This window comes from Pan troglodytes, chromosome 20 (genome assembly GCF_028858775.2).
Source record: "Pan troglodytes isolate AG18354 chromosome 20, NHGRI_mPanTro3-v2.0_pri, whole genome shotgun sequence".
Lineage (NCBI taxonomy): Eukaryota > Metazoa > Chordata > Mammalia > Primates > Hominidae > Pan > Pan troglodytes.
The window spans coordinates 41824672-41838556 of NC_072418.2; the positions used below are offsets into that span (position 1 = coordinate 41824672).

Here is a 13885-nt window from a genome sequence, read left to right on the forward strand (position 1 = left end):
CATCATGAGGTTGGCTGCCCACATTCTGAGAATTTTGCATGGTGGAGGGCGGCGTGGTGGGCGCATAGGGCCTCCATCTATAGAAACCACCTCTCCACACCATCCACCCCACGCAGCGTAGTCTAAACCGGGTAGGGAGAGGAAGGATGGAAGCAGAGTGTTATTTTTGTAACCAAGTAGAAGAAGCGATGAATTTTTAATGTCCCATTCGAACTCCAGCTCCTACTCACCAGTCTCTCTGCATGGAGAAGTGGCCGTCGTGGTCGACCTGTTCCCAAGGGTGGCCTTGTGAGTGCAGGCTCTCCTCACCAGAGCTGAGGGCTTTGTGAACCTCTGATGTCAATAGATGCCCCTCATCTTCCAGGAGGACAAAACAGGGCAAAGCAAGACATGGGGTGAGGACAGGAGTGCATCAGTGGGGTTCCCCAAGCCTGTGTCAGGTCCGGATCTGGGTGGGAGTTCCCTTCTGCGTCATCCAGGCCAGGTGAGTGGGCGTCCTCCCTGAGCACCTGTGCTTGGGGCTTTGCCTGTGTCAGTCAGGAAGACAGAGCACACAGAAGAGTTACCATTGATTTCAGAGCAAACCTTCCTTTGACATGCATTTAACACAGCACGGAGTGATTGACATGTGTCCTTGTGTTTAATCCCTATCTTAACCTCTCGGTTACTGTCCTGTTTATCAGTGAGGAAACTGAGGCTTATTGCTTGCCTGAGGCCTCAGTGGCAGAAGCAAGATGTGAATCCGCACCTGTGTGATGCCCAAGCCAGAGCTCTTGTTTACTACCCAGAGAAGATGAGCACAGGTGGGATGTACGTATGGAGGGCGGGTAGGGCAGCAGCCCCTCTGAGGACAGGTGGCCAGAACCCAAGCGGCGAGGTTTGTTCACAGCCTCCACAGGGTGGGGTGGGGCCATCCGTAGAGGGTCTCCTGCCATCCCATTTTCCCTGCATACCAGTGGGTGGTCTGAGAGCCTTTGCAGAGAAGAGACTGGATCTCAGCGCGTGCTTATGTGCGTGTGTACATGCACACACATGCGTGTGATTCATCTGGCTCTTACTTTATGCCAAGGAGCCTGTCAGATGCTTTAAATGTATTTTCCCTAGTTTAATTCTTAGAGCACACTGCAGGAGGTAGATTCTGATAAATCCATCTTACAGGGAAGGAAACAGACTTAAGTAGGTAAAGTCACTTGGTTGAAAACATGGAATGAGTAAGCCAAGGGGCTGGTATTCAAACCCAAACCCAGGTCTGTGCCCCTGCAGAGCCTGCAGGAGCAGCCCACCCAGGCTGAGGCTGTGAGGGGTGCTGTTTGCACGCGTGCCTGGCCCTCCCTGCAGCCCAGGTGCCTAGGTCTGGGCCTGGCAACACCAGAGCACGGGGCCTTGCCCTCGGGGAACAGCCCTCTTTTGTCCTCAGGCTGTGGGATGTGTCTTGGCTACTTTGCTGCCCAGCAGTGCCTGCTCTCAGGCACATGTGAGAGTAGAGGCCTAGCATCCGTGGCCACTTCCTTCCCAGCCCATTTGCTGCTGCCCTTTGCTCCGCAGGGCTGCTGGGCTCCTGGGCTCCACGCCTGCTTGCTGCCTGCCATCAAGGCTGGCAGTGCTCTGGGGCTGTAAAGGTGCAGGCACCGTACTTCCCAACCCCTGGAGCTCGCACATGGTAGGAGAGAAAGCTCATGTGCATGCAACATCCAATAAGACTAAAAGTGACTGGGGGGTGCTACGGGAGAGGTGCTGAGGGTGTAAAGGTGCAGGCGCCGTACTTCCCACCCCCTGGAGCTCGCACATGGTAGGAGAGAAAGCTCATGTGCATGGAATATCCAATAAGACTAAAAGTGACTGGGGGGTCCTACAGGAGAGGTGCTGAGGGTGGGCCGGGGACAGAGCAGGCACACTGTGGAGGGGGTGGGCAGGACTCTTGAGACCAGGGCAGGGAGGGAGGAGATGCTGGGAGGCACAGGGCCATCCAGAGAGCTGCCACTTCCTGAGCATTGCCATGCACGCTGCAGGCATGGCCATCTTGAGTCCTCACACTGCCCGTGGCCTAGGTGGGGTCTTTATCCCCATGTTGCAGAGGAAGAAATGGAAGTTAGGAAGGTTAGGTGACGTGCCCACATGAGTGGTGTAAGCATGGTTCCCACCCTGGGCTCTCTGAATTCAGTATTGTATGGGGGAGGCTGGGAAGGTGAGTTAGTACTCTCCGTAGTGAGAACCTGCCTTGGCTCCCCTCCCCTCAAGGAGTTCATAGCCGTGGGAGGGAGGGAGACAAGAACTGTTAGAGACCAGAGAGCAAGGGCATGATGTGGTCTGCAGGGAGGAGGCTGTCTGAGGCAGAACCGGGTCAGGGAGGCCATGGTGCGGGTACCCTCCAGGCATGGCATTTGGCCTGACTTTTGAGGGGTGCCCAGGGTTGGCTACATGGCGGGGCGGAGGCATCTTTAGTGGGGGAACAGCGTTGTGCCACCAGGAGGGGTCTCTGTCTCCCAGGTAGAGGAATTCTCCATGGTGAGAGGTGGTGGTGGGGGATGGTCTAGCTGTCCACTCTTGCCCCCTTTCGGATTTGGAAGGAAGCCCCATGCTGGCTCCACACTGGTATGGCGTATTAATTAGGCAGCTGCTTTGTCTGGGAGGGGGCTTTGTGTCGAGTCTCCCTGAATGAGCAGGGCTGGCGACAGTTGTCAAAACACATGGTGCTTGGCCAGAGCCCCCGTAGAAGCCCCTTGTCCTCCGCATGGCTTCCGCCTGCACCCGGAGCGTGGAATGTGCTCTTGTGTGTCCCTGGCTGTCTGCCTGCTTCTACACTGGCCCCTGCAGATGGAGGGGTTGGGGTACAGGGGTTCCTATAAGAAGCAGACACTTGGGGTTTTTCCCAGGCCCTGTTGCAGGAGGGTGCGTGGGCTGGTTTCCCTGAAGGCGCCTGGGCGTGTTGGCGTTAACTGATCTGAGATCTTCTGTGGCCCTGATGTCTATGAGCATGCCCCAGCTTGCAGGGGGCTGAGTAGCCGGGCACCACCAGGAGGCTGCGTGCCCTGTGCTTGGGTGTACCCATGCCCTGTCAGCATCGTTGGTCTGTTAGGGTCAGGGACTTAGGCTTCTTGTTTAGTACCCTCCATCCCTTCCAGTTGATCATCAGAAACATTCTCCTTAGATGCGGCTGCCTGACCCCGGTGAGGGGGCCTGCCTCCCACTTGCCTTCCAGCCTCCTCTAAGCTGCACTGAGTCTTAAAAATAGGAAGGATAGGGCTGGGTGTGGTGGCTCACGCCTGTAAGCCCAGCAGTTTGGGAGACCGAGGCGGGTAGATCACTTGAGGCCAGGAGTTCAAGACCAGCCTGGCCAACATGGTAAAACCCCATCTCTACTAAAAAGACAAAAATTAGATGGGCATGTTGGCATACACCCGTAGTCCCAGCTACTCAGGAGGCTGAGGCATGAGAATCGCTTGAACCCAGGAGGTAGAGGTTGCAGTGAGCTGAGATTGCGCCACAGCACTCCAGCCTGGGTGACAGAGCGAGACTCCTTCTCAAAAAAAAAAAGTAAAAAAAAGAATAGGAAGGATAGGGCATGGCATGTTCTCCAGGAGACAGAGGGGCGGGGGCATCTTGCTTGCAGGAAGCCAGGCGACACAGGCATGTGTGCAGGGCTCAGAGGGTCTGTGTTCCTGGCCTTTCCTCGGAGGGCTTGCTGTTGGGCTGCCCAAAGCTCAAAGAGAGACTCGAGGAAATCCTGCATTTATGGGAGCTTTTCTTTTCCTGCCACTTTCCTGTTCTGGGTTGTATCTGTGCACGTGATTGGAACGTAGCAGCCTGAGCTCCTGCCTGAGGAGAGCAGCCACGGGTCACGGAAGCCAGGGTCCAGCTGGAGCCTTTGGGTCTAGCTGGCAGATGAAGGTCTGGCCTTCATCAAGAAAACAAGCCCCATGAGGGCAGGAGCCCGACCTGTTCATTCCACACCACCGAGCCTGGTGCTCAGTCGTGTTTGTGTGACTGAGTGAGCCGGCGGCGGGCTGAGGCGCTTTTGTCTGGTGTGCATACTGGTCTCCCTTGAGGCAGCTTGGGGGTGTGGAAAAAGCACATGTTGCCAAAATTGACAGACCTGGGTTCAAATCCAAGCTCTGCCACTTACCACCTGGATGGTCTTGTGATGGGTCATTAACCACCCCGAGCCTCAGTTTCCTCACATCTGCCTCCCGGGGTCACTGTAAGGATCAGAAACAATGTGTATATCGGCCATGTATGGTGTGTGTCGGCGAGTGCTCCGTGGCAGCTGCGGTTCTCCTGAGGTCAGAGCTGCAGCCCCGCAGGTGTGCGGAGAGAGCCCCGACAGCCAGGCTGACTCTGCGCACTGTCTGCTTCCCCAGACCTTCACGGCGTGGTGCAACTCCCACCTGCGGAAGGCAGGCACACAGATCGAGAACATTGATGAGGACTTCCGAGACGGGCTCAAGCTCATGCTGCTCCTGGAGGTCATATCAGGTGAGGCTCCCAGCCACGCAGTGCGGCCCAGCCCTGGCACAGGTGCTCTGCCACAGCGGTCCCCAGAGACCCTGCCCACCCAGCTGTCCCATTGCTCCTGGGGAGGAGAGGGCACCCCTTAATAGCTGCACGGTGGTCTGATGGGTGGGGCCAGAGTGGCCTGGTGGGCCAGCAGAGGAACCTGCTTTTGGAGAACAGAGGAGACTCTAAAGCCTCTCTCCCTCTCGCCCTCTCTCCCTTTCTCTCTCTCTGTCCCGCCCCCTCTTTTCTCTTTGTGCACTTCTCAGGGGAGCGGTTACCTAAGCCGGAGCGGGGGAAGATGAGAGTGCACAAAATCAACAATGTGAACAAAGCGCTGGACTTTATTGCCAGCAAAGGTGTCAAGCTGGTCTCCATCGGGGCAGAAGGTGAGCTGGAGGTGGGGCAGCGAGGGTCCTGCTCGGTTTCTGACCTTTAGGCTCTGAAGCACAACATCTGCATTCTGAAGAGAAGTTTTGTTGGTGGCAGGGCGCTTGGGGCACTCAGAGCCCCAGTACATACTCAGCAGTGATCACAACAACTGCTCTTGATATGATGCTGGGCCCACAAGCTCCCCCAACCCCTTGGAAAAATCCGGTGGGCGCAGTCCAAATCTAGGAAGTGCAACCCACCCAACCACGGGGGCGGCGGCTTCTGCAGGGGGAGGAATGGTTTTGACTCGGACTCAGGTCGCCCTCACTGGTTCTCCTTGTGCCAGGCTCAGCAGACAGTGACAAACATGTGCCATGGCCTCTCTGTGTACCAGGAACACCTTTCTCATTATGCCCTGCCCGGTATCAGAGAAGGACTGGAGGCCCCATGTCAGGCATTGGGACAGGGAGTGCATGGCCAAAGGTCAGTGCCTAGACTTTGCCCTGTGTGCATGGGCTTGGAGAATTTTGCCTCTGACCACCCCAGGATCCTCCTGGGCCCCATGTAGATAACCAGGACCACAGTCCACTACCTGCAGGCCCTCACTAGAGCAGCAGGCTCTCAGCAGGGGCCCCTGGGTTGAGCTCCCAGGCGCTTTTAGAGACAGGCGAGGCCTGATGGAGCCCCAGCAGCATGAGCTCGCAGTCCACTCATTAGTCAGTAAGATTTCTTCACCCTGACATCCATGTTGTCCCAGCTTCTAGAAAAACAAAGTAAACTAATTGCCGTTAATGACAGGGCTCTGAGAGTTTGGCCAAGACTCCGGGCCAGAATGTGTGTACTGAGTTCCAAGGCTCTGCCCCGGCCCAGGACCTCTGCGATGAGGGGTGCCAAGCCTTGCATGCCACAGTCGAGGTGGTTGGTGTTTGTTTAAAAAAATCACAACCCAAAAATTCAGTCAGGCCCTGAGATTTTCTGTCCTTGCATGGATCTTTCCTCCAGGCTCTGTTCCAGCCTTCTGCTTCTCACAGCTGCATTTATTTTGCTCAAATGCTAGTCTGTAAATACAGAAGGGGTTAGAGGAGAGACCCATGTCAGTCATCAGTTTTCATTTGGAGAAAAACTTGGTCTAAAAATGTTCTCTGTTCATGCCCAAATTGGTTCACTCCCAATCCCTGCGACCGTGGGGCCTTGGAACAAAGCCTAATGGAGGCGTTCCTGGGGCTCAAGGCACCTGAGAACCCCGCTCCACCCTGTCCCCCTGTCCTTCCACATGATTGGGCATTCGCGGGAGCATTGGCTTCCCGTGGGGCTGATGAGAGGGGCCGGAGGCACAGCTGCAGGTCAGAGAAGCAGCTGGTGGATGTGTCATGAGAAACGCCATCCTCCTCTCCTCACCGGAACTCCATAAGCCCTCCGTTACCAGCTGCACCTGTACTTGCTGAGCCGGGGAGCTGCGGCCTTGCCCAGCTCTGCAGGCCCGGCCCTCAGGAGGTGCACAGAATAGATTTCCTGAGGCTCGAGCTGCCTCGCTGCACTAAGGGGCAGGTGGTGCTGCTCAGTTTCTGGGTCTGGGGCTCTGAACCCTAGGACAGGGTGGACACTGGGTCCCTCCCCTGTCTCTGGGCAGCAGAATGAGCATATTTCCTCCTCTCAAAACCCGAAAGCTGTGGCTCATGGACACCCCCTTCCTCTGGGTGTGTCCCCGGGGGAAGGTGAGCCCCATCTTCTCTGTGACCTCTCCACCTGCTTCCAAGCAAGCCTGCCCTGGAGTATTCTGCTCAGAGGTCAGTGAGCAGGGTCTCCTGTGGTGTCCTGGGCCTCCAGCACTGCAGTTAGCTTTGGAACTCACCCCTGTGCCCAGCCCTTCCCCGAGAGTGCTTGCAGCAGTGGCACCCCTCTGTCTTCTTTGGAAGCCACTCCATCATGCCCCTTGCATATGGCGTGTTGACAAGTGGGGAGGACTGCCCTAGGCACGGCTGGCTGATGGACTCTGGGATGAGGCACTGCCTTCTCTCACCCAGCCGCAGACACACAGCTGTCCTGGGCCTTGCAGAGATGATTTTTCTCTTAAGTTACTGAGGTGAAGAAGGTGTGGTCCAAGCCCTTCTTTTGAGAAGTTTCAGCAATTTTTTTTTTTTTTTTTGAGATGGAATCTCACTCTTGTCACCTAGGCTGGAGTGCAATGGTGCAATCTCAGCTCACTGCAACCCCTGCCTCCTGGGCTCAAGCAATTCTCCTGCCTCAGCCTCCTGAGTAGCTGGGATTACAAGCACCCGCCACCACGCCAGGCTAATTTTTGTGTTTTTAGTAGAGACGGGGTTTCACCATCTTGGCTGGGCTGGTCTCGAACTCCTGACCTCAGGCGATCCACACCTGCCTCAGCCTCCCAAATTGCTGGGACTAAACAGGCGTGAGCCACCACACCCGGCCGCAAATGTTTGTTTTTAGGTTAGTTCAGAAAGCGTGCAGTCTGGCCTCAGGCCCGTGCTCTCCCCTTCCTGACAACACAGCAGCCATGCTTGTTCCTCACTGGCCTTCCAGGCACTGGATCCAGTGGTGGTCAGAGCAGCCCCACCCTCACGAGGGCAGGCAGACGGTGAACAAGTAAACAGCCCGACCAACATGTGATTTCACTAGTGATGCCTTGGGGCAGCACAGGGGCCAGGGAGAGGAACTGGGTGGCGAGTTGGGGAGCTCCTTGGGACGGGCAGTCAGGGAAGCCACCACGAGAGGTGACACAAGCAGAAGCTTACACGATGAGAAGGACCAGCCAGTTGAGGGTCGCAGGCTAGGGGCGTGCTTTGTGAGTGGACAGAGCGTATCAAAGCAAGAAAGAGCCTGGCTTGCCCAGAGGATGCAGCTAGAGAATTCCAGCAGGATGGCAGGGCCTGGGCCTTCAGGGCAAGCCCTTTCCCTGTGGGCCAGGCATGGTGGCTCACACCTGCAATCCCAGCACTTTGGGAGGCCAAGGCAGGAAGATCACTTGAGCAGGAGTTTGAGACCAGCTTGGGTAACATAATAAGACCTAGCCTCTACAAAAAGTTTAAAAACTAGCAAGGTGTTGTGGCATGCGTCTGTGGTCCCAGCTACTCAGGAGACTGAGGCAGAAGGATTGCTTGAGCCCAGGCAGTCAAGGCTGCAGTGAGCTATGACTACACCATTGCACTCCAGCCAGCCAGACCCTGTCTCAAAAGAAGGAAACCAACCATGCTCACTGCTGTGTCGATGTGGATTATGGGCGGGAAGGGTACAAAGGAGGCACCCGCATTGAGCTCTGGAGATGACAGTGGCTTGGTGGAGAGTGTCGGCAGTAGGATTGGAAGGAAGTGGACAGATTCACAATAAACAATAATGTAGTACACATTTGCTGACTGCGAGATGAAAAAGACCACCTTTGCCCTGAGAGTGGGGGCCCAGGGTGCCCCCCTGTAGTCAGGAGGTACGCAGATGAAGGCAGAAATGTACAGAGCACTGAGAGTTGAGAGAGGTGTGAACAGAGGCCACACGCCTGGGACCAGCCTCTTGGAGGAGCGGTTTTTTGAGTTGGGTCAGGAGAAGGAGCTGGCTGCGGGGCCAGGGACCCTTGTGACCAGAAGCCTGCAGGTGCTCAGCAGCAGGAGGCTCTGGGACAGTGCTGCCTAGAGACTGTTCCCTGCATTTTCTCCTGAGGGAGTTGGAGGAGGACGGGCCTGGGAGATGCAACCAGGGGGTGGTTTGGAGCCTTTCTCTAGATGGGGCTGGAAGGCCACCTTCAGGTTGGGCGGAGGAGCCTCACTCTGGTTTTAACGACCTTCTGCCCTCTGCCCCCTTCCCTGTGTGCAGAGATTGTGGACGGCAACGCAAAGATGACCCTGGGAATGATCTGGACCATCATCCTTAGGTTCGCCATCCAGGACATCTCCGTGGAAGGTGAGAGCCACCTGTACTGCCCCCGCTTCCCACCTGAGTCAGGGCGGGTTAGAGGAGAGCTGAAGTGTGATCTTCATGCTTCAAGCCTCTTCCTGTTTCCTTGGGGTCACTCACAGGGCCTGGCCCTTGCAGGGGTAGTCAGTGGGTGGCAGGTGAAGGGAGGCTCCTCCCAGCTGCCTGCCTCTTGGCTCCAGTGCCTTCCGAGTGCCTTTGCTCTCGCAGCCTCATCTCAGTGGACCCTCATGCCACCCTCATGAGATGGGCTAGGATGGCTGGGCCCGTTTTACAGTCCAGGAACCCAAGTCCCAGAACAGACTAGTGAGAGAGTTGGGCCTGGGCCTGGTTCTCTGTCTGCTTGACATCCCCATCCTTGAAACTTGGCCCCCATGGACCCGTTATGAGCTCAGGCCATCCAGGAATGGACGATTTCGCTTCCCTGCAAGCACCTGTGTGCACACAGGATGGGCAGAGCCACCTGGGCCAGCGTGCAGGGGCTCCCAGGTGCCAGGTCGCAGTGATGACTGGGAGAGATGTGCTTCCTGCCCTCGAAGGGCTCCCGGTCTGTGAGGACAGCCGAGCTATCCACGGGGAACAGAAGGGCCCCCTAGGCCTCTCTACAGCTGGTATTTCACCTTGTTCAAAAGAGGCCAAGGCCGGTATCAAGGGCTTGTCTGCAGTGTGTTCTGGTGGTGAAAGGCACAGGCTTGGTGGCCAGGCACATGGCACAGATTCAGGCCCTGACACCACCACCTCCTGGGGCAGCCCTGGTCAAGCGACTCTCCTCGGGGCCGTGAGGATTAAGCAGGGCCGTGTGTCCTGGCAGTTGGGCCTGGCAGCATCCGTCTGCATCCAGAATGGGAGTGGCTGTCCCGCTGCTATCACTGCTGCTGTTGTTAGGACGGATATCCTCTCCCCTTGGGTTTCGTTTGACCCCAGGCCTGAGCTGAAAGTCCCATCCAACTTGGGCTGAGTTCTGAGGGTTTATTTTTGAGCCAGTGCTCACTGTCTTTGTGTGTTTTGCAGAGACCTCGGCCAAGGAAGGGCTCCTTCTCTGGTGCCAGAGAAAAACAGCCCCGTATAAGAACGTCAATGTGCAGAACTTCCACATCAGGTAAGGGCCAGTCCTGGTCATCCTCTCCTTTCCTCTAGGAACCTGAGATCCTTCCTCCCACCTGCCCTGTTTGCTGTGTTTTTGTTGTGGTCTGTGAGATGCCAGCCCTCAGTCAGCCCCTCCCTGGCCACGGGCCCTACAAGCTCATGGGAAGGTCACCTGGTCCTCTCTGAGGAAGAGGAGGCAGTTTCCCAGCCATCCTGACTGAAGGCAGTAAGGTCAGCCCTCTCGCCGGCCTAATAGAATGTTCTTCGTCCCCAGGCAAGGTGACTCTCAGAAGCAACAATAAAGCTTTTCATTTTTGAGACAGGGTCTTGTGCTGTCACCCAGGCTGGAGGGCAGTGGTGTGATCACTCATCCCTGCTGCCTTGGCCTAGGCTCAAGTGATCCTCCTGTCTCAGCCTCCCAAGTAGGTGGGACTGCAGGTGCATGCAGCCACACCTGGCCAATTTTTAATTTTTATTTTTAGTAGGAACAGGGTCTCCCTATGTTGCCCAGGCTGGACTTGAACTCCTGAGCTCAAGCAGTCCTCCTACCCTGGCCTCCCAAAGTGCTGGGACTACAGATGTGAGCCACTGCCTGCCTCTGGCCTCTTCCTTTATTTTGACAGCTCAAGAGTGAATTGTTTTTAGAATTGCTAGTAAATTTAGTGTTGGGGAAAAATGTACTCTGTGGCTGCTAAGATGAACAAGCCTCAGCTCCACCATGAACCTGCTTCCCTCAGGGTGAGCGGGAGATGAGACATGTCCACCATCGCCGTAGCTGAGGCCAGCATGGGCAGTGCCGCATGAGGTCCAGGGGGCGGCAAGAGGCGGGCCTGCCTGGTGGTTGGGAGCACTGGCTCTGGGGGCGGTCCTGAGGTCAGATCCGGTTTGCCTTGTGGCTCCACCCTCTGAGTCTCCTGGATGGCCCGCACAGGAATGAAGAGCAGGGCCTCATGGGATTTGCAGCGGCCTCAGGCTCTCTGGGACCCTTGCTGGGTACAGAGAGCTTTTCCCATCGTGCTCACCCTGATAGCATGTGGTCCCTCCCTTGGTCACTCTTCTCTGTGTGTCTTCTTTTTTTTCCTGCCACTAACTGACTGAATCTTTCTATAGTTTCCATTCATTTTCTTCAACTAGTAAGTATCTAGCATGCCTGCTGCATGCCGTTAGTGGAGATACAGTGGCACCCAAACAAAGTCCCCATTTGTGGGAAGTTTACACCACAGCGCGGGGACCAGCTGTTAGCACAGCGGCCAGTAATCCTGCAGCATAACTTCAGTGAGAAGTGCTGCACAAAGACAGGGAAGTCAGATGAAGAAAGTTCCCTGGGTGGCCTTTCTGAGGAGGTGACATCGAGCTTGACCTCAGAGGGAACCAACCCTTAGAGGGTCTCAGGGAGGCGAATGTGACCCATATAGCTTGTAACTGACCAACTTGTGGCCTTGGGGAAGGTCCCTTTCCTCCAGAGACCAGCATGCCAAGTGAAATCCTGGCATTTAGCCAGCCCACGGACTGGCCTTCCTGTAAGTCAGGTCCGCCAGGGTGTGGAGGCCACACAACACAAGCACCAGCATCCTGCAGTGGCCACCTCCCCCAAAGCGGCCTGTCTGGTTCAGGGCGGCCTCCCATGGAAGGTGCTAGCAGTTATAAAGCAGTTGTCAGGAGTCAGGCACTGATCCAAGCATTTACTCATTTAATCCGCACAACAGCCCTATGTAGCAGGTATGTCACTATCCCCATCATACAGATGTGGAAACCGAGATAGCCTGGCTTACCCGAGGTCACGCTGTCAGTAGGCAGAAGAGTCAGGATTTGATCGCAGACTGCCTGGCCCCAGAGGTCATGCTCGCAGCCTCTCTGCCACACTGTCTCCATGCAGTGCCTGGCACAGGCCAGACCGCAGTGAATGGGAATTAGTCACTGCTGTGGGTGCGCAGGGCCATACGGCACTCTCATGACAGTGAGCGGGCCCTCCTATAACCTTTGCCTTTCCTTCCCCAGCTGGAAGGATGGTCTTGCCTTCAATGCCCTGATCCACCGGCACAGACCAGAGCTGATTGAGTATGACAAGCTGAGGAAGGTGAGTGTCTCCAGCTGCCCTTGATGGCCCACAGACGTGCCCTGTCTGACCCCCTAACTCCGGGTCACCATCCCCATGCCCTTCCATCGCCAGCCTCCAGATCTGGGTTCTGCACGCAGATGGGTGGCCTGGGAGAGCCTTGTGCAGGCTCTCCGCAACCCCTGGCTCGGTGGCTGACTCTCACCTCCCTTATTCCCCTCGTGGACTGTCCAGTCTCCCTCCATGGCACTGCAACCAACCCGGGGTTATTTAAGGGCCTGGCCAGCCATGCTTTATAACTCCCCTTCCTCAATCTTCTGGATTCTAGAACCTCCTCTGCCCAAAGGGGCAGAGGGCAAGGAATTCCAAACCATCACCACAAGCCCATGTTGCCCATGCAGGGTCCTGCTGTCATTTGCCTGTACAAAGCCTGTATGGATCCAGGCCCTGGCCACCAGAAACTGCCAGCCTCATGGGGGAAGGCAGGACAAAAATTGTGTCCAAAGCAAAGCACCACACCAGGCCGTGTACATGTGCTCAGGCTGTGTACATGTGCTCAGACTGAATGGGGTGGCAGGGCATGGGGTCAGAGCAGTGCTGCGGAGGAGGCTAGTGTACCCCGAGCCAGCAGGAGCCAGGAAAGGTCCCGGAAGAAGAGGCAGCTTAGAGCCAGAGGAGGGCTTCCTGGGGGAGGCACCAGATGGCACCCAGCCCGTTCCAGCCACAGTGAGCAAGAGAGCTGGGCCCCGGCCAGGGAGAGTTGGGGTGCAGTGGGCTTTAGTCCTGTAAGCAGTGGGGAGCCCGTGAGGGGGCTGGGGGACACTTCAGGGTGGTTGGGACCTGGGACCTCTTGGTTTGCTCCCCTTACCCAGTCCCCAGTGCTCTCTCAGGCCTGGCCCACATCTTCCAGTCAATGTGAAAACCACGTTTTAGGGCAAGGGGCTTAAGCTAGGGTCTATGGGTGGCTGGAAATTGTATGAAAAGAGTACACCTGCATTTTTCTGGAGAAAAAGCCCTGGTTTGCCCCACAAAGATTTCACGAGGCACTCCTGTGAGTGGGAATTGAATTTATCCAGGCGGTGCCCTCCCGCTCACACATCACACGTGGCTGAGAACTGCCTGAAGAAACCCCCAACCCTCGCCCTCCCGGGTCTCTCCCTCTGGGCCAGCCCTGCCTCCCTCCTGCTCCTGCACCCTGCCCTGACGGAGTTCTTGTTGTCCCCACTTGCCTCCTTCTAGGACGACCCTGTCACCAACCTGAACAATGCCTTCGAAGTGGCTGAGAAATACCTCGACATCCCCAAGATGCTGGATGCAGAGGGTAAGTCATCTCTTCTGTTCAGCCACCACTGTGCTTCCTGATGGCCTTTTCTGTCCAGGGCTGGCCTCGGGCAAGGGGCTGTGGGCACATCAGAGATTTGGGTCACCTTGGGGAGCTGGCAGAGCCAGCGAGAAGGGCTGAATGATTCTGGGTGAACTGGGGACAGCCATGTCGCCCTGGGAGACAGAGCAAGGGTAGCCTGGGCTGGCCAGATGCCTTCAGGGATGAAGAAGCGTATGGGGAGGGGGAGCTGAAGGATCAACTCTCCTGAGGGTGCATCTCCTCAGGGCCCAGGAAGGGCAAGGTGGCTGAGGAGGGGTGCTTCAGGCTTCCTGCGAGCAACCCTGGCCTCTCCCTCCCTACCTGCAGCAGGCATGGAGTATGGAGCCCGACAAAGTGGAGTGTTTTGTTTTTTCCTTTTCCGGCTTTGCTCCATTTCCCAGCCATGCACTGCCCCATTTCCTAGCCATGCACTGCCCCAGCTGGGACCTGTGTTTCTGGCCTCTGGTGGCCCTTGGAGTTGACTGTCCTGCTGCTCCTTGAGGCCATTCTCAGAGAGAGGAAGTGGCCTCATTTTAATCCGCTTCCCACAGCCTTGTCCTTTCCAGACCCATGGGAGAGGGAGGGGCTGAGGG

At 56.5% G+C, this 13885-nt stretch overlaps 1 protein-coding gene across 8 annotated transcripts in view; it reads left to right on the forward strand.

Moving 5' to 3' along the window:
* ACTN4 (actinin alpha 4) overlaps window positions 1-13885 on the forward strand; it is an 82701-nt gene that overhangs the window by 48582 nt on the left and 20234 nt on the right. For all 8 annotated transcript variants that reach the window (XR_010153873.1, XM_003954372.6, XM_016935857.3 and 5 more), the window contains exons 2-7: window positions 4359-4473; window positions 4761-4880; window positions 8689-8775; window positions 9799-9886; window positions 11872-11950; window positions 13169-13250. Coding sequence is in view for 6 of the 8 variants with exons in the window: in XM_003954372.6 (XP_003954421.1) it covers window positions 4359-4473; window positions 4761-4880; window positions 8689-8775; window positions 9799-9886; window positions 11872-11950; window positions 13169-13250 (571 nt within the window). In the remaining 2 variants the exon portion in view is untranslated. The remainder of the gene's footprint in view (window positions 1-4358; window positions 4474-4760; window positions 4881-8688; window positions 8776-9798; window positions 9887-11871; window positions 11951-13168; window positions 13251-13885) is intronic.